Source organism: Mauremys mutica, chromosome 4 (assembly GCF_020497125.1).
Source record: "Mauremys mutica isolate MM-2020 ecotype Southern chromosome 4, ASM2049712v1, whole genome shotgun sequence".
In the NCBI taxonomy this organism is placed as follows: Eukaryota; Metazoa; Chordata; order Testudines; family Geoemydidae; genus Mauremys; species Mauremys mutica.
In genome coordinates, this window is record NC_059075.1 from 47,029,312 (window position 1) to 47,047,247 (window position 17,936).

The 17,936-nt window shown below is 41.4% G+C and overlaps 1 protein-coding gene across 4 annotated transcripts in view; it reads left to right on the plus strand.

Moving 5' to 3' along the window:
* BAZ1A (bromodomain adjacent to zinc finger domain 1A) overlaps nucleotides 1-17,936 on the plus strand; it is a 111,249-nt gene that overhangs the window by 45,430 nt on the left and 47,883 nt on the right. For all 4 annotated transcript variants that reach the window (XM_045013519.1, XM_045013520.1, XM_045013521.1 and 1 more), the window contains 4 exons: nucleotides 2,283-2,417; nucleotides 2,959-3,058; nucleotides 7,565-7,731; nucleotides 12,708-12,803. In XM_045013519.1, coding sequence (XP_044869454.1) covers nucleotides 2,283-2,417; nucleotides 2,959-3,058; nucleotides 7,565-7,731; nucleotides 12,708-12,803 — 498 coding nt within the window. The remainder of the gene's footprint in view (nucleotides 1-2,282; nucleotides 2,418-2,958; nucleotides 3,059-7,564; nucleotides 7,732-12,707; nucleotides 12,804-17,936) is intronic.

Below are 17,936 nucleotides of genomic sequence, written 5' to 3' on the forward strand. Positions count from 1 at the left end.
TCCTACAGCTGGAGTGCAGCTAGGACTGCACAGCCTCCTCTCCCCAAATGCCGATGAGGTCCAGCAGCTCGGCATCACTCCAACCAGGGTATCGATCACCTGGTGCATGAATCAGGCATGGCCATTTGGAAAGATGCACTGAGACTAGGGTGACCAGATGTCCCGATTTTATAGGGATGGTTGCGATTTTGGGGTCTTTTTCTTATATAGGCTCCTATTACCTCCCACCCCTGTCCCGATTTTTCATACTTGCTGTCTGGTCACCCTAACTGAGACCACTGCACACATCACCGAGCAAACAGGCAGGAGACTTTCAAATTTGCAAAGGAATGTAAGAGGTGGGGATGACGGTTGGTCACCTGAGGACAGGACAGTAGAGAGGTGAGAACAGGCATTGTGGGACACCTCTGGGAAGCCAATCACAGTACTGTAATTGCATGGTGTCTACACTGGCACCGCAGTGCTGTAGCCCCCGGCGCAGAAAGCTCTGTCTCTCGTTGGGGTGGGGGGTGTGGTGTGTGTTTTTTTTTTTTTTTTTAAGAGCGCTACAACTGAGCAGTTTGTGCGTACTAAGTGGCTTGGCAGTGTGTACACCTCGGGAGTTACAGTGCAGAAAGCTGCTTTACTGTGCAGAAATGTACCAGTGTAGATAGGGCCTGAGAGCGACTATGCTGAAACAACTCTCAAACTATGCAGTGTGTTTAGATTAGCAGAGTGATTGGGTTAGCAGTTGATGAGCTGTTGTAATTTATGTACTAGGGATGCAGCAGTTTAATTACCTCTGTTGTGAGCAGCCCTCCAGTTTCTTTCCCCCTCCCTGGCAGGCCAACTAGCTCAAGTTTAAAGCAACCCTTAATTTGAGCTACAGAATTTAATGTGTGGACTGGAGTTGGATTAGGACCAAAACTCAAGTTACAGATCTAGTTAATTATGCAGTAAAGACAAACCCTAAATCTGTAACATTAATGAGACCTATGTGTGTGCAGGAGTCCAATTGACATCAGTGGGCTTTGGATCAGGCCCTAGATCAGGGGTTCTCAAACTTCATTGCACTGTGATCCCCTTCTGACAACAAACATTACTACATGACCCCAGGCGGGGGGACTGAAGCCTGAGCCCACCTGAGCCCCACCACCTGGGCAGGGGGACCAAAGCCCCTGGTAAAATTCAGAACTCTAAAGGTTTGCTGTGAGATTCTGTGCGCTGTGTCTGAGATGTGCAACGTGGAATTCACAGTACAGAGGACAGGGGGCTAAGGCCACCTTCCAATCCTGTGCTCTTCCATGGCTGAAGAGGCCCTCCATGTAATTTAGGCACCGAAGGCTGGCTGTCTAAGTTATGGCAATTTTCTAGCCTGCCCTTTTTCCTTCCTGTAGCACTGCCCAGAATCTGCAGTGCTGTGCTGATCCCACTCTGGATACAGTACTTCCAGCCCTACACATACCTTTACTTGCAAGAGGTCCTTGGAAGATAGCCTAATTGCTGTCTTCTGCTGTGCCTGTGCTGGGTGAATCCTCTCCTGGACACACATGGGTTTTAGAGCCTTTTTACACTGCTCAAGCCCTTTTATGTGATGTAAAGGAACCAGAGTGAGGGTTAGACTCTAGAGTGACCAGATGTCCTGATTTTATAGGGACAGTCCAGATATTTGGGGCCTTTTCTTATATAAGTGCCTATTTACCCCACCCCCACCCTCTGCGTAGCTCAGTGGTTTGTTGTGAGTTCAATCCTTGAGGAGGCCACTTAGGGATCTGGGGCAAAAATTGGTCCTGCTAGTGAAGGCAGGGGCTTGACTAGATGACCTTTCAAGGTCCCTTCCAGTTCTAGGAGATTGGTATATCTCCAATTATTACCTTTTACCCTATTTTTTACACTTGCTATCTGGTCACCCTATCAGACTCTCATCTCTGAATTCCAGTCTTGGCAGAGACATATGAGAAACACACATTTGTTTAAAGTTAGTTCAAAATGAATTTCTAATTTTAAAGTCTGCATGTACATTATGTTGGGGCCACGTTCTGCCTTCAGGAACACATGCACTATTCCCATTACATTCAGTGGGAGCTGCAAGATAGTTTGAGATCTCAATCTCTTATTAATCTCTCTCTATTTTTGCTGGATTAATTCTGCATTTGAACCATTGTAAAAGAGAATGTTTGTTTGTTTTTCCCCTTGAACTAACAAATATTCATCTAGTTACTTTTATTGTCTTTCTGAAAGCATGGTTTCCTAATTATGTAACTTCATAACAAATATCTATACTTTCATATTCCTGTATTAAGGCAATGTCAGTTGCAAAATACAAGATAGCAGAACAAGATTTCTCGTACTTCTTCTCTGATGACCCACCTACATTTATCTTCGGTCCTGCAAACAAAAGGCGAGGGAGGCCTCCAAAGAGGATATCTATTAGTCGTGTAAGTAATGACAAAAAGTGAACGTCTTCTGTCTTGAAAATGAATTGGGGAAATTTATGATCTCTTTTATATCTGGCATAAAAATAGATCTTGTCTTACATTTGGGGACATCAGCAGAGAGCAAGCATGATATTTAGCCTTTTAATTTCAACAGGTGGTGGAAAAAGGAGTACAGATAAATGCATGTGAGAGGGTTCTACCATCAATGAAAGTAGCAGAAAATTAGTTTTCCAGTATGTCTACTGTAGAGTGCAGTTGGTGTCTTGCACACTAAAACTAAAACTTCGCTTGCAACCACAATGAAAACAACATAATGTGTCCCTAATTACACAGGATTCTAGCACAACCTAGAACTCTAAACTTATTAATTATTAAATTGCAGGGAATCTTCTTGGTCTTCCCATTATTAGACAAATGCCTGAGGAGCAGTATGCTTCAGTGTGAAGTAAAGCTACAGTTGTTCTTTGTTTATACAGCTCTTGAAAGAATGTGATGAACTGCAGTATATTTTCCCATCATAGCTGCCGTGTTCTTTTTCCAGGACAAGATTGCTAGTAAACAAAATACTCCAGGAAGTAGAAGTAAAGTGGCAAAGGAAAGGGCAAGACTCCAGAAACAAAAAGAAGAAATGCAGGCCATGGGTAAGTTCGGCCCTCCTGTAATTGTTAACGCCAGTTCTTGCAGACCCAAGAGCTGATTGTAATAATGGCATTTTGGGTATCGGCTTTCATTAAAATTTTCATTTTAAAACTTGCAATGCCATTAAATATGACTTGTTTCAATGCTTGGGGTTGTCTCCCTGATACAATACTATTATAATATAATAGAGGCATCACAGGCGGTCAGATTATACTGCTTTCTTCTGTAAAGTTAAGTAGCAGACAAAATGTGAGGGAAATTTACCAAACACGTTTTTATTCTTAAGTCTAATATAAGTGCTATAGGATCAGTATATACAAAACCATGGATTTGTAAAGCCAGATGATTGGTACATACACAGAGAGTGAGAGAGAGATCAATCTTTGATTAGAAGGAAAAACTATATGAAAGAATACTTCAGAAGTTTAACCAAAAATGAACACCGACCGCTATCTAAATCTATAAGAAGTCTTACCAAAAGCTTCTAACAGACACTTTAATAATCCTGGACATGTCATTCCACAGAGACTTGGAGCTTGTCTACATGACAAAATTGTTCAGGTGTGATTTCAAGGTATTTTAGTTGTTAAATAAGTGCAAACCGTAACTTTGTATCGATACTCTTTCTCTCCCCCACCCTCCCACTCCACCCCCAGTTTGAGATACTTATTGGTTTAGTTTTAAGGTGAGAAGGAATTGGGTTAGCTAGACCAAAACAAGCCCAGTTTAAACTAGTGTCCACACAGCCTTTACATCAGTTTTTAAAACTACTTAAATTAAACCAGTGCAACTTTTTTGTGTAGACAAGGCATTAAAAGCCTACAGTCCCTTTTCAGTCAAACTCGCTCTCTTTCAAAATCAGTGTTTAAGGACTATAGGGTTGGGGGTTGGCATCTGTTCAGTGCTTTGGGGAATTTCCATTTCTTATCCTTTTATTTTCCCGGAAAGGATAAGTATAGTTAAAGATTTCTGCCCTGTGGGCGAGATTGTCTGTCTGATGTGCTTGGGTAAGGGGCAGAATGTTGTTGCACTTCCCTTTGAGAAGTCTGGAAGGGAGATTAGGGTTTGAGGAGTAAGGGCCCCCCTGTGCAAGAGAGTGGACATGAAGGCTCTGCAGAGCCAGGTACTTCTGCATGCTGGAAGTGGCAGTAAGGCACACGGGAATAAAGGGGCACCTCAGGTAGGCCCAGTTACTTCCTTGTCCTAATTTCCAGGATTGGCTACAACTTGGTCCTATATCAGGCTATTGAGAATGTTATAGCTTAACTCTATCCTTCCATCATCCCATTGAGCAACCAAAATCCTTTTGGTACAGCTTCTAGCTCCAAACTGAATTTGGGAACAGTTGGTCTTCTGATAAGTGACATGGCATGTATTATCATGGAAAGTGTGTGTGTGTGTGTGTACACACACACACACACACACACACATACACACACAAATATGCCTTTGGGTTCTATGGGCCTGGCTAGCACATAGCCACTGAAATATGGGATTTGGCTTCAAAATAGCTAATTACCTTATACTCTCATGATTTTAACCCAAAAAACAGAATGTGCACATTTTGTACATATTTGTGTATTACACTAGTTTTGTGTGTGCATTTTGCTAATCGCTGCCCTAAAAACTCTGATTTTTAAAACAAATTATTCACAAGTATTGTAACTTTTCATATTGGGATTACTAACACATTATAGCAAAAGCAGCAAAGAGTCCTGTGGCACCTTATAGACTAACAGACGTTTTGGAGCATGAGCTTTCGTGGGTGAATACCCACTTCGTCGGATGCATGTCAGCAAGTAATTGAATGAGTATGTTCTCCTCCGTAAAGAGACATTTATATTTAAAAAAAAAAATTCAGAATAAAATATTTTTTGTTTAAACATATAACAATGGAAATTCATTATATTAAGAACCTAAGAATGGTCCTACTGGATCAGACCAAAGGTTCATCTAGCCCAGTATCCTGACTTCTGACAGGGGCCAGTGCCAGGTGCCCCAGAGGGAATGAACAGTACAGGTAATCATCAAGTGATCCATCCCTGTCGCTCATTCCCAGCTTCTGGCAAACAGAGGCTAGGGACACCATTCCTGGCTAACAGCCATTGATGGACCTAACCTCCATGAATTTATCTAGTTCTTTTTTGAACCCTGTTATGGTCTTGGCCTTCACAACATCCTCTGGCAATGAGTTCCACAGGTTGACTGTGCGTTGTGTGAAGAAATACTTCCTCTTGTTTGTTTTAAACCTGCTGCCTATTAATTTCATTTGGTGACCCCCTAGTTCTTGTGTTGAGAACTAGTAAACAACACTTCCTTATCTACTTTCTCTACACCAGTCATGATTTTATAGCCCTCAATCATATCTCCCCTTAGCCATCCCTTTTCCAAGCTGAAAAGTCCCAGTCTTATTAATCTCTCCTCATACGGAAGCCGCTCCATACCCCTAATAATGTTTGTTGCCCTTTTCTGAAGCTTTTCCAATTCCAATATATCTTTTTTGAGATGGGGCAACCACATCTACACACAGTATTCAAGATGTGGGCGTACCATGGATTTATATAGAGGCAACATGATATTTTCTGTCCTATTATCTATCCCTTTCCTTACTTATTTCCAGCATTCTGTTCGCTTTTTTGACTGCCACTGCACATTGAGTGGATGATTTCAGAGAACTATCCACAATGACTCCGAGATCTCTTTCTTGAGTGGTAACCGCTAATTTAGACCCCATCATTTTATATGTATAGTTGGGATTATGCTTCCCAATGTGCATTACTTTGCATTTATCAGCATTAAATTTCATCTGTCATTTTGTAGAAGCAGCAAAGAATCCTGTGGCACCTTATAGACTAACAGATGTTTTGCAGCATGAGCTTTCATGGGTGAATACCCACTTCTTCGAATGCAAGTCATTGCATTACATTGCATTGCATTACTATCTGTCATTTTGTTGCCCAGTCCCCCAGTTTTGAGAGATCCTTTTGTAGCTCTTCGAAGTCTGCCTGGGTCTTAACTATCTTTAGTAATTTTGTATCATCTGCAAATTTTGCCACCTCACTGTTTACTCCTTTTTCCAAATCATTTATGAATATGTTGAATAAGACTGGTCCCAGAACAGACCCCTGGGGGACACCACTATTTACCTCTCTCCATTCTGAAAACTGACCATTTATACCTACCCTTTGTTTCCTATCTTTTAACCAGTTATTGATCCATGAAAGCACCTTCCCTCTTATCCCATGGCAGCTTACTTTGCGTAAGAGCCTTTGGTGAGGGACTTTTGTTAAAGGCTTTCTGAAAATCTAAGTACATTATATCCACTGGATCCGCTTGGTCCACATGCTTGTTGACCCCCTCAAAGAATTCTAGTAGATTGGTGAGGCATGATTTCCCTTTACTAAAACCATGTTGACTCTTCCTCAACAAATTATGTTCATCTATATGTCTGACAATATTGTTCTTTATTATAGTTTCAACCAGTTTGCCCAATACTGAAGTCAGGCTTACAGGCCTGTAATTGCCGATATCACCTCTGGAGCCCTTTTTAAAAATTGGCGTCACATTAGCTATCCTCCAGTCATCTGGTACAGAAGCTGATTTAAACGATAGGTTACAGACTACAGTTAGCAGTTCTGCAATTTCACATTTGAGTTCCTTCAGAACTCTTGGGTAAATAGCAATAATAAGCTGATTTACTTGGAAGTAGTAATTGCTGACCTGATGAAATTTTGACATCTATAATGCTTGGTATAAAGAGACACTAAGTGATTGTTAATGGCCTGAAAATGGCAACAGAAAAAGAATTGTATTGAAAGTTCAGTCTTTTGAATACAAATAAGACTATAAGGGCATAAGCAGTATTACTCTGAGAGCCAACTGGCAATATGTACTCTACAAAACCAGCTTAATGTAGAAACCTGCTAGTGGCTGATCAAAATTTGATAGGAAAAACTACAGACTTTTTTAAAAGGGTATTTTTCAGTTTTCCATCCCTGCTTGCTATAGAAGTAATGACTTCTGTCATTTTGTTCTTTAACCTCCACTTTTAAGTCAGTCTTTAGCGCTTAAGCAAATTCAAGTGATAACTCCATTGACTATAATACCCCTTAACGTGACACACTTTCTTTCCCCAGTCATGTATTATCACTTGTGTTGCTGTAATCAAAGCATTTAACCCAATATGTCCTCCTTGTGTTTTTGCTCTACTTCTAACCCAAATTTTTATCAACTAGGACTAGCAGAAAAGATGTACTATTTTTAAGGTGATGGGATTCTTATAAGACAGAGAGAGAGATATTGCAAAGTGAAGTTTTAGGATTCTGATGTTTGAAACACTTGAGCTTCTGCCTGATATTCTTACTGGTTGGCATGGAAACAATTTCATCATCATAACAATTAAAATCTTTTAACTTGGTAGTTATCAGTCTACCTATTTAAAGCAGTTGCATCAATTAACTTTTTGTAAAAGTAAAATAATTTAGATTGATGTCCTTTTTTCTGCACAGCTTTTGAAAAAGCTAAATTAAAGAGAGAGAAGGCACATGCTATAGAAGCCAAGAAAAAAGAGAGAGAAGATAAGGAGAAAAAGAGAGAGGAGCTGAAGAAGATTGTGGAAGAAGAAAGGATGAAGAAGAAAGAAGAGAAAGAGAGACTCAAGATAGAAAAAGAAAAGGTAATAAAATTGCAGTATATGTATGCCTGATGATGGGATTCACCCTCATCCCATGGAAAGAAAGGTTAATGAGTGTTCGTGCACTCAGGCAGTGCCAATTACACATACCTGCAGAACATGCTCCATCTGGAGAAGAGAGGCATAAAAACGGTGAAGCTCACAGCTGGGCAGGAGGGGAGGTGGCTAGGGCTTACCAGTGAGCTTCAGTAGCAAGGGGAGCCCACAGGGTAGTGGCTAGCCACTTTTCCAAATGTATGTTTGGGGGTGGATGGACTTTGCAAGCCTGATGTGGGCAAGAGGCCCTGTAAGGCTGCTCTCAGCCAACAACCCGGGTAACATCATCATGGACTAGAGCAGGGGTCTCAAACACGCGGTTATTCACAAGTTATTTTCTGCGGCCCGCAAGTTCCTCACAGCCGCCCTGCCCCCCGCCATCCCTCAGCATTTACCTAGAGCGGCTCTGGCCTGCCTGCCCTGCCCCCGCGCTGCTCTGGGAAACGGAAAGAACGTGGGGGAAGAGAGGCGCAGGGGCGTGTGTTGATGTTGCTTCAGGCACCACTCCCAGCAGCTCACATTGGCCACGGTTCCCCTGCACCCGACCCCCTGCCCTGAACCCGCTGCTGCACCCCGCACTCCTCCTGCACCCCAGTCCCCTTCCCTGAGCCGCCTGCTGCACCCTGACCCCCTGCCTTGAGCCCCCTCCTGCACCCCAACCCACTGCCGCACCCCCTCCTGCACCCTGACCCCCTGCCGCACCCCTCATCCCTCCTGCACCCCACACCCCAAATCCCTGCCCTGAGCCCCTGCCACACCCCAAACCCCTCCTGCACCCCCTGGCGGGGCCTCATGGAAGGAGTGGAGTGGGGGCGGGGCTGAGGACGGCCGGGGGGGAGGTGTCAGTAATGCAGCCCTCAGGCCAATGTACTAGTTCTCAAGTGGCCCTCATGGTCATTTGAGTTTGAGACCCCTGGACTAGATCAGGGGTTCTCACAACAAATTTTTTTGGTGGTTTCAGGGTGCAGCCACCAGCTCTCACTAATGGCCACACTGACACTTTTTTTTCCTAAAATACTTAATTAATTTTAGGGAAAAACAATTAAATATGCACAGATTCATATCCAAATCATTGTAATTTATATTTGTAGGATTTTTTGGCAGACTCATAACAAAAATAATGCGGCCTCCCCCTTTGGCCCCCACCCCACCCCCATCCAGGGCTTAATGGGTCCTGGGGCTTACTGTGAAAAGTAATATTTGTTAATGTCACAGCACACTTAGTAGCTTTATCATATAGAATGAAAACATATAGTGTTCTGTCTTTATTGTTCTACCAAAAATATTTAGAATCATAGCAATGTAGAGCTGAAAGGGACCTCAAGAAGTCAAGCCCAGCCTCCTGCACTGTGTCAGGACCAGTAAACCACCTAGAATGTCCCTGATAGGTGTTTTGTCCAACTTATTTTTAAATGCTTCCAATGATGTGGACTCCACAACCTTCCTTAGAAGCTTATTCCAGAGCTTAACTACCCTTATAGATAGACAGATATTAGGAAAAAAATTTCTAACTTAAATCTCCCTTGTTGCAGATTAAGCCCATTACTTCTTGTCTTACATTCAGTGGATATGGAGAATAATTGATCATGGTCTTCATAAGAACATAAGAATGGCCGTACCGGGTCAGACCAAAGGTCCATCTAGCCCAGCATCTGTCTACCGACAGTGGCCAATGCCAGGTGCCCCAGAGGGAGTGAACCTAACAGGCAATGATCAAGTGATCTCTCTCCTGCCATCTATCTCCATCCTCTGACGAACAGAGGCTAGGGACACCATTCTTACCCATCCTAGCTAATAGCCATTTATGGACTTAGCTACCATGAATTTATCCAGTCCCCTTTTAAACATTGTTATAGTCCTAGCCTTCACAACCTCCTCAGGTAAGGAGTTCCACAAGTTGACTGTGCGCTGCGTGAAGAAGAACTTCTTTTTATTTGTTTTAAACCTGCTGCCTATTAATTTAATTTGGTGACCCCTAGTTCTTGTATTATGGGAATAAGTAAATAACTTTTCCTTATCCACTTTCTCAACATCACTCATGATTTTATATACCTCTATCATATCCCCCCTTAGTCTTCTCTTTTCCAAGCTGAAGAGTCCTAGCCTCTTTAATCTTTCCTCGTATGGGACCCTCTCTAAACCCCTAATCATTTTAGTTGCCCTTTTCTGAACCTTTTCTAGTGCTAGAATATCTTTTTTGAGATGAGGAGACCACATCTGTACACAGTATTCGAGATGTGGGCGTACCATGGATTTATATAAGGGCAATAATATATTCTCAGTCTTATTTTCTATCCCCTTTTTAATGATTCCTAACATCCTGTTTGCTTTTTTGACCGCCTCTGCACACTGCGTGGACATCTTCAGAGAACTATCCACGATGACTCCAAGATCTTTTTCCTGACTCGTTGTAGCTAAATTAGCCCCCATCATGTTGTATGTATAGTTGGGGTTATTTTTTCCAATGTGCATTACTTTACATTTATCCACATTAAATTTCATTTGCCATTTTGTTGCCCAATCACTTAGTTTTGTGAGATCTTTTTGAAGTTCTTCACTATCTGCTTTGGTCTTAACTATCTTGATTAGTTTAGTATCATCTGCAAACTTTGCCACCTCACTGTTTACCCCTTTCTCCAGATCATTTATGAATAAATTGAATAGGATTGGTCCTAGGACTGACCCTTGGGGAACACCACTAGTTACCCCTCTCCATTCTGAGAATTTACCATTAATTCCTACCCTTTGTTCCCTGTCTTTTAACCAGTTCTCAATCCATGAAAGGACCTTCCATTTTATCCCATGACAGCTTAATTTACGTAAGAGCCTTTGGTGAGGGACCTTGTCAAAGGCTTTCTGGAAATCTAAGTACACTATGTCCACTGGATCCCCCTTGTCCACATGTTTGTTGACCCCTTCAAAGAACTCTAATAGATTAGTAAGACACGATTTCCCTTTACAGAAACCATGTTGACTATTGCTCAACAGTTTGTTTTTCTATGTGTCTGACAATTTTATTCTTAACTATTGTTTCAACTAATTTGCCCGGTACCGACGTTAGACTTACCGGTCTGTAATTGCCGGGATCACCCCTAGAGCCCTTTTAAAATATTGGCGTTACATTAGCTAACTTCCAGTCATTGGATACCGAAGCCGATTTAAAGGACAGGTTACAAACCTTAGTTAATAGTTCTGCAACTTCACATTTGAGTTCTTTCAGAACTCTTGGGTGAATGCCATCTGGTCCCAGTGATTTGTTAATGTTGAGTTTATCAATTAATTCCAAAACCTCCTCTAGTGACACTTCAATCTGTGACAGTTCCTCAGATTTGTCACCTACAAAAGCCAACTCAGGTTTGGGAATCTCCCTAACATCCTCAGCCGTGAAGACTGAAGCAAAGAATCCATTTAGTTTCTCCGCAATGACTTTATCGTCTTTAAGCGCTCCTTTTGTATTTTGGTCTTCAAGGGGCCCCACTGGTTGTTTAGCAGGCTTCCTGCTTCTGATGTACTTAAAAAAACATTTTGTTATTACCTTTAGAGTTTTTGGCTAGCCGTTCTTCAAACTCCTCTTTGGCTTTTCTTATTACACTCTTGCACTTAAGTTGGCAGTGTTTGTGCTCCTTTCTATTTGCCTCACTAGGATTTGACTTCCACTTTTTAAAGGAGGTCTTTTTATCTCTCACTGCTTCTTTTACATGGTTGTTAAGCCACGGTGGCTCTTTTTTAGTTCTTTTACTGTTTTTCTTAATTTGGGGTATACATTGAAGTTGGGCCTCTATTATAGTGTCTTTAAAAAGGGCCCATGCAACTTGCAGGGATTTCACTTTAGTCACTGTACCTTTTAACTTTTGCCTAACTAACCCCCTCATTTTTGTATAGTTCCCCCTTTTGAAATTAAATGCCACAGTGTTGGGCAGTTGAGGTGTTCTTCCCACCACAGGGATGTTGAATGTTATTGTATTATGGTCACTATTTCCAAGCGGTCCTGCTATAGTTACCTCTTGGACTAGCTCCTGCGCTCCACTCAGGATTAAATCTAGAGTTGCCTCTCCCCTTGTGGGTTCCCGTACTAGCTGCTCCATGAAGCAGTCATTTAAAGTATCGAGAAATTTTATCTCTGCATTTATTATAGCCCTTAACATATTGAAAGACTGTTATCAGGTCACCCCTTAGTCTTCTTTTCTCAAGAGTAAACATGCCTAGTTTTTTTTTTTTTTCAACCTTTCTTCATACGTCAGGCTTTCTAAACCTTTTATCATTTTTGTTTTTCTCCTCTGGACTCTTTCCAATTTGTCCATCCTTCCTAAACTGTAGTGCCCAGAATTGGATGCAGTACTCTAGCTGGGGCCTTACCAGTGCTGAGTAGAGTGGGACAGTTACCTCCTGTTTCTTACATACAACACTCCTGTTAATACACCCCAGAATTATATTAGCCTTTTTTTACAGCAACCTCACATTGACTTGTATTCAGTTTGTGGTTCATTATACTCCCCTTTCCCCCCTGATTCTCTTCAGCAATGCTACTATCTAGCCAGTTATTCCTCATTTTGTAGTTCTGCATTTGATTTCCCCCCCCCTAAGTGTTGTGATTTCCACTTGTCTTTATTGAATTTCATCTTGTTGAATTCAGATCAATTCTCCAATTTGTCAAGGTCATTATGAATTTTAAACCTGTCCTTCAAAGTGCTTGTAATCCCTCCCAGTTTGGTGTCATCTACAGATTTTATAAGCATACTCTCTACTCCATTATCCAAGTCATTACTGAATAGTATCATTGTTACCTTTTTGGAGTATAATTTTACCAAGTAATTATTTTGCATAGTTTAATTGAAATAGAATTACAGGTTTTTATGCTGTAGCAGAGTATAGTAATAAAATACAACTGGTTTTAAATCTAATTCTGAAGGTTTCAATTTCAGGAAAGAGAGAAATTACGTGAAGAAAAACGAAAGTATCTGGAATACCTAAAACAGTGGAGTAAACCTAGAGAAGACATGGAATGTGATGATCTTAAGGTATAAGTGCTGGGTAACTTTGGGGTAGTGCATGCTTGTGCTTTGCAAATTTCTCTGTGCAGCTCTGCTAAGGCACCCCAGTCCTGATCTGAAGCAGTTTGTCTGTTGAAATACGGAGCTTCTTGAACAGAAGCTGTCAATTGTGCCTAACTGTTTGACTTTGTAATATGAATACATGAGGTTGAAGGCATGATCTATTTCCCCCCCCCCACCCCCACCCTTTAAAGATTTGAATCAGGTCTTCAGATGCAAAAGGCTAGTGCAGTAACCTTTTGGAACAATTCTCCCAGCCACTTCTGCTTTTCTGAAAATTGAATCTTGAGAAACTTGTCTGGCCATTTTGTCCAGACTGGGTACAACAGTTTGGTAGGAGTTCTTGCCATTTTTAACAGTTTACCAAAGAAAGGTGCTAAGATGTTAAAGTGCACTTGCTGTGTTCAAGACAGTTTTGGGAATGGACAAATCGAATCTTATGAGTGCTTTTGATGTTGTGCTTTTCTTGCCTACCACTTATTACGGGTCTCTGAATTTTGCATGATGACTTTCTCTTCAGTTGGAAATGAACAACTGCTTAATAGAGTTTATTGGCCAGAGTGACTGAGTGGATCCTTACTAGACCTATCTGCTGAGATTGTTCAACCATTGAGATGTTTGAGGCACTGCTCTGCTTGGGAAAATAAGACATTTGCTTAAGTCTGAAATCTATCCTCGTACTAAATTCATGCACCTTTCAAAAGTGTTAATGTAACTATAGGCCTTTGGAATGAAGGATCCCTTCAATTTCATAAGATTGGGTTGTGAACAGTCCAATAGCAGGGCTTCATTAAACAACTGGCAACTACAGAAGAGCACTGAGAGGCACTTCTAAAATTACCCTTCGTGAATTAACACACATGCAGGTAATGTGAGTTGTAGTGCTCCGTTAAAATTTGACCCAGAGTTGCTTCTGGCTCTTTGTATCATGTATTTCTGGGTCATGGTTCCAGCGGAGAACATTCTCCACCAAACTCCAGGAGGAAATACAACTTATTTGACTTATGATTCCAACCATCCAACTTCTGTTAGGCCGCCTTTGTTTTTTCTCCCATTCTATTTTGTCGTTCCTTTTTGAAGATGAAAAGGAGGAGCAGCACTCTTATAGAACTTTTTGGTTGAGATATTTGTGGTGATCCATTGCATACTATTGGTGCTTACTAAATTGGATGATGTATGAAACCTAGAGGAAAAAAGAGTTCCTACCTCAAGGAATTAACGTTCTGAATTAGAGACAGTACAAGTAAAAATACACCGCACATCAGATTACCAGAATGTGATGGATTGGATCACAGAAACCCCCTTGGGGCTGCCAACTGATGTGCCAAGACTACTTCTGCCCCTGCCTTCCCTGCCAGCTTGAGACTCCAGAACCCTGCCTGGTTGTGTCAGACATGCTTGCTGGCTACAAATACCAGGCCCAGGCCTGAACCATATCCCCGAACAGCTGCAGGCTTAACTGAAAGCGGCTTAAGAAGTGTTTCTGGCTCCAGCACTCAGATGCCCAGCTCTCAATAGGGTTCAAACCCCGAATAAATCCGTTTTACCCTGTATAAAGGATAAACTTAGAGGATAAACTCATAAATTGTTCGCCCTCTATAACACTGATAGAGAGAGATGCACAGCTGTTCCCCCCCCCCCCTCCTCCCCGGTATTAATATATACTCTGGGTTAATTAAAAAGTAAAGTGATTTTATTAAATGCAAAAAGTAGGATTTAAGTGGTTCCAAGTACGCAAAAGAATAAATGGACACAAATCTGACATCAGGAATCATAACATTCAAAAACCAGTAGGAGAACACTTCAACCTCTCTGGTTACTCAGTAATAGACTTAAAGGTGGCAATTTTGCAACAGAAAAGCTTCAAAAACAGACTGAGAAACTGCAGAACTTGAATTAATATGCAAACTAGATACCATTAATTTGGGCTTGAATAAAGACTGGGAGTGGCTGGGTCATTACACAAATTGAATCTATTTCCCCAAGTTAAGTATCGTTACACCTTTTTGTCAACTGTCTGAAATGGGCCATCTTGATTTATCACTACAAAAGCTTTTTTTTTTTCTCCTGCTGATAATAGCTCATCTTAATTAATTAGCCTCTTAGAGTTGGTATGGCAACTTCCACCTTTTCATGTTCTCTATATGTATAAATATCTTCTTACTATATGTTCCATTCTATGCATCCGATGAAGTGGGCTGTAGCCCATGAAAGCTTATGCTCAAATAAATTCGTTAGTCTCTAAGGGTAGGTCCATACTTACCGCGCGGGTCGACGCGGTGAGTTCGACTTCTCGGAGTTCGAACTATCGTGTCTAATCAAGACGCGATAGTTCGAACTCCCTGCGCGCTCCGGTCGACTCCGGAAATCCACCACCGCGAACGGCGGTGGCGTAGTTGACCTGGAGCCGCGGAGTTCGACCCCACCACGTCTGGACGGGTAAGTCAGTCGAACTAAGGTAGTTCGACTTCAGCTACGCTATTTGCGTAGCTGAAGTCGCGTACCTTAGTTCGGACCCCCCCCCCGTAGTGTAGACCAGACCTAAGATGCCACAAGTACTCCTGTTCATAGAACAAAGTAAATTACCAAACAAAATAAAACACGCAAGTCTGTGCCTAATACAGTAAGAAAGTAATTACAGATGAAATCTCACCCTCAGATGTTTCAATAAGCTTCTATCACAGACTGGATGCCTTCCTAGTCTGGGCACAATTCTTTCCCCTGGTACTGCCCTTGTTTCAGCTCAGGGTGGCAGCTAGGGGATTTCTCATGACTGCAGCTTCCTTTGTTCTGTTCCGTTCCACCCTTTTATATAGCTTTGACACAAGGCGAGAATCTTTTGTCTCTCTGCCCCGCCCCACCTTCCCCAAATGGAAAAGCACGAAGCTTAAGATGGATTTCAGTACCAGGTGACATAGTCACATGTCCTGTGAGACCCCAAGCCTTCATTCCTCCCAGCCTGACTCACAGGAGGGCCTGCAAGCAAGCAGAGCCATCCACATCAATTGTCCTGGTTAATGGGAGCCATCAAGATTTCAGACCACCATTAATGGCCCACACTTTGCATAATTACAATAGGCCCTCAGAGTTATATTTCATATTTCTAGTTTCAGATACAAGAATGATACATACATACAAATAGGATGACCACACTCAGTAGATTACAAACTTTGTAATGATACCTTACAAGAGACCTTTTGCATGAAGCATATTCTAGTTACATTATATCCACACTCATTAGCATATTTTTCCTAAAATCATATAGAGTGCAACATCACACAGAAGATTTAGTCTGAGTGATTAATTTATCTTTACATGCACTTTCTTTATAATGCATAATCTTGATGTAGGGCAGGAGGGCTGAATGAAAAGAGAATACTCAGAAGCACAGGAATAGGGAGATTGTCCCAAATACAGGCAAAGCAAGAAAGAGGCTACAAAGATGAGGGGAGGAAGATAGAAAAGGGTATTAAGTAAGGATGTGAACGAAGTGTATAAGCGTAGAAGGAGAGGGGTATAGTGGAAATGAGAGCTGAGAATGCACCAAGGTATGGAGTTGTGCAGGGATCTGAAGGTGAGAATGAAAAATTTTGAGCTGCGTATGAAAGGAGGGAGGAAGCCAGAGGAGGAGAATGGTGTGATCAGATCAACAAGAGGAAGTTATCAGCAGTGTTTTGCATATACTTGAAAAGGCAAAATGAGATGTGGGGAGAAAGGTAACAGGAGTTGCTTAACTGAGGTAAAAGATGACCCTGTCATGTTTAAAGATGGATTAACAGATCTGTCAGTGGTGTCTCTAGTCACATTCTACCACATCAAGAGTTATCTTAGAGAAAAGATAGTGGTCTGCATCTGAAATACCTGTGAACTCAGGCTTACAGGTTGGGTCCTAGTTCTGCTTGGCTGCTGTGTATTTTCTTTGGCATAGAACAGCTAAAATGCTGACTATCTCTTATCCATCTGTGAATGACTTTTATGTACCTGTCCTTAGATTCCACCCTTCCTAAAGAATCTGAACCTCACTCAGAAATATTATGAGCTACTTTAAGCATGAACATAACCATCCATCAATTTTTTGAGCTTTGTTTCTGGATTCCCAGTATCCTGGAGAGGAGCCATTCTTCATTAATTTTTGACTCTGACTACCTACCTAGAAACAAATCTTGCATATTTTTATAAATGCCTCTACTTAAAACCATAAATCAAAAGTCAGATGCGATCATTGTGAAAGGTTGGTTATACCTCTCTTTATGTGGTCAAGATCAAGCCAATCTAAAACACCTCCAGCCATATGTCCTCATTGGCAAAGCAATTGCAGTAGAACACCAGAGTTACGAATTGACCAGTCAACCACACACCCCATTCGGAACTGGAAGTACACCATCAGGCAGCAGCAGAGACACACATCCCCCAAAAAAGAAAGAAAAGAAGGGGAAAAAAAGCAAATAGTACACTACTGTTAAACATAAACTACTTAAAAAGGGGGGGGGACAGCATTTTTCTTCTGCATAGTAAAATTTCAAAGCTGTATTAAGTCACTCTTCAGTTGTAAACTTTTGAAAGAACAATCATAACGTTTTGTTCAGAGTTACAAAACCTGGAGAATGGAGGTTATTCGTAACTCTGAGGTTCTACCGTATGACAAATGCTAGGCACATACTAATTCACTAGACCGGCCCTGGCCATCCTGATTTGGAATTCTTGTCATATTTTTTGTAAGTCTTACTGAGTAGTCTAAGAGAGCAATTTTTATTGCATTATTTATTTATTTATTTTGCTGGCATGGACAATTCTGCAGATTGAGATCCTATTAAAATCTGTGAGGAGGAAATGGTTTGAAGGGGAGAAACTGGCAATTGGAGTTCTTGGAATAACTAACTCTGATCCACATCCTGGTTTAGAACAAGAGACTAAAATACACGTAGATTCATAAGGTTAGCTAAATTATACATTTAAGGATTTACCTTTGAGCTATATGCAATTGAAAGTTTGATTGCACTATAGCTTTAATAACAATCCTACTGCAAGATCTTGCTGTATTATTATTAATAATAGCTCTGTAGGGTGTATAAAGGACTTACTGATACCATCAAGGTGAGT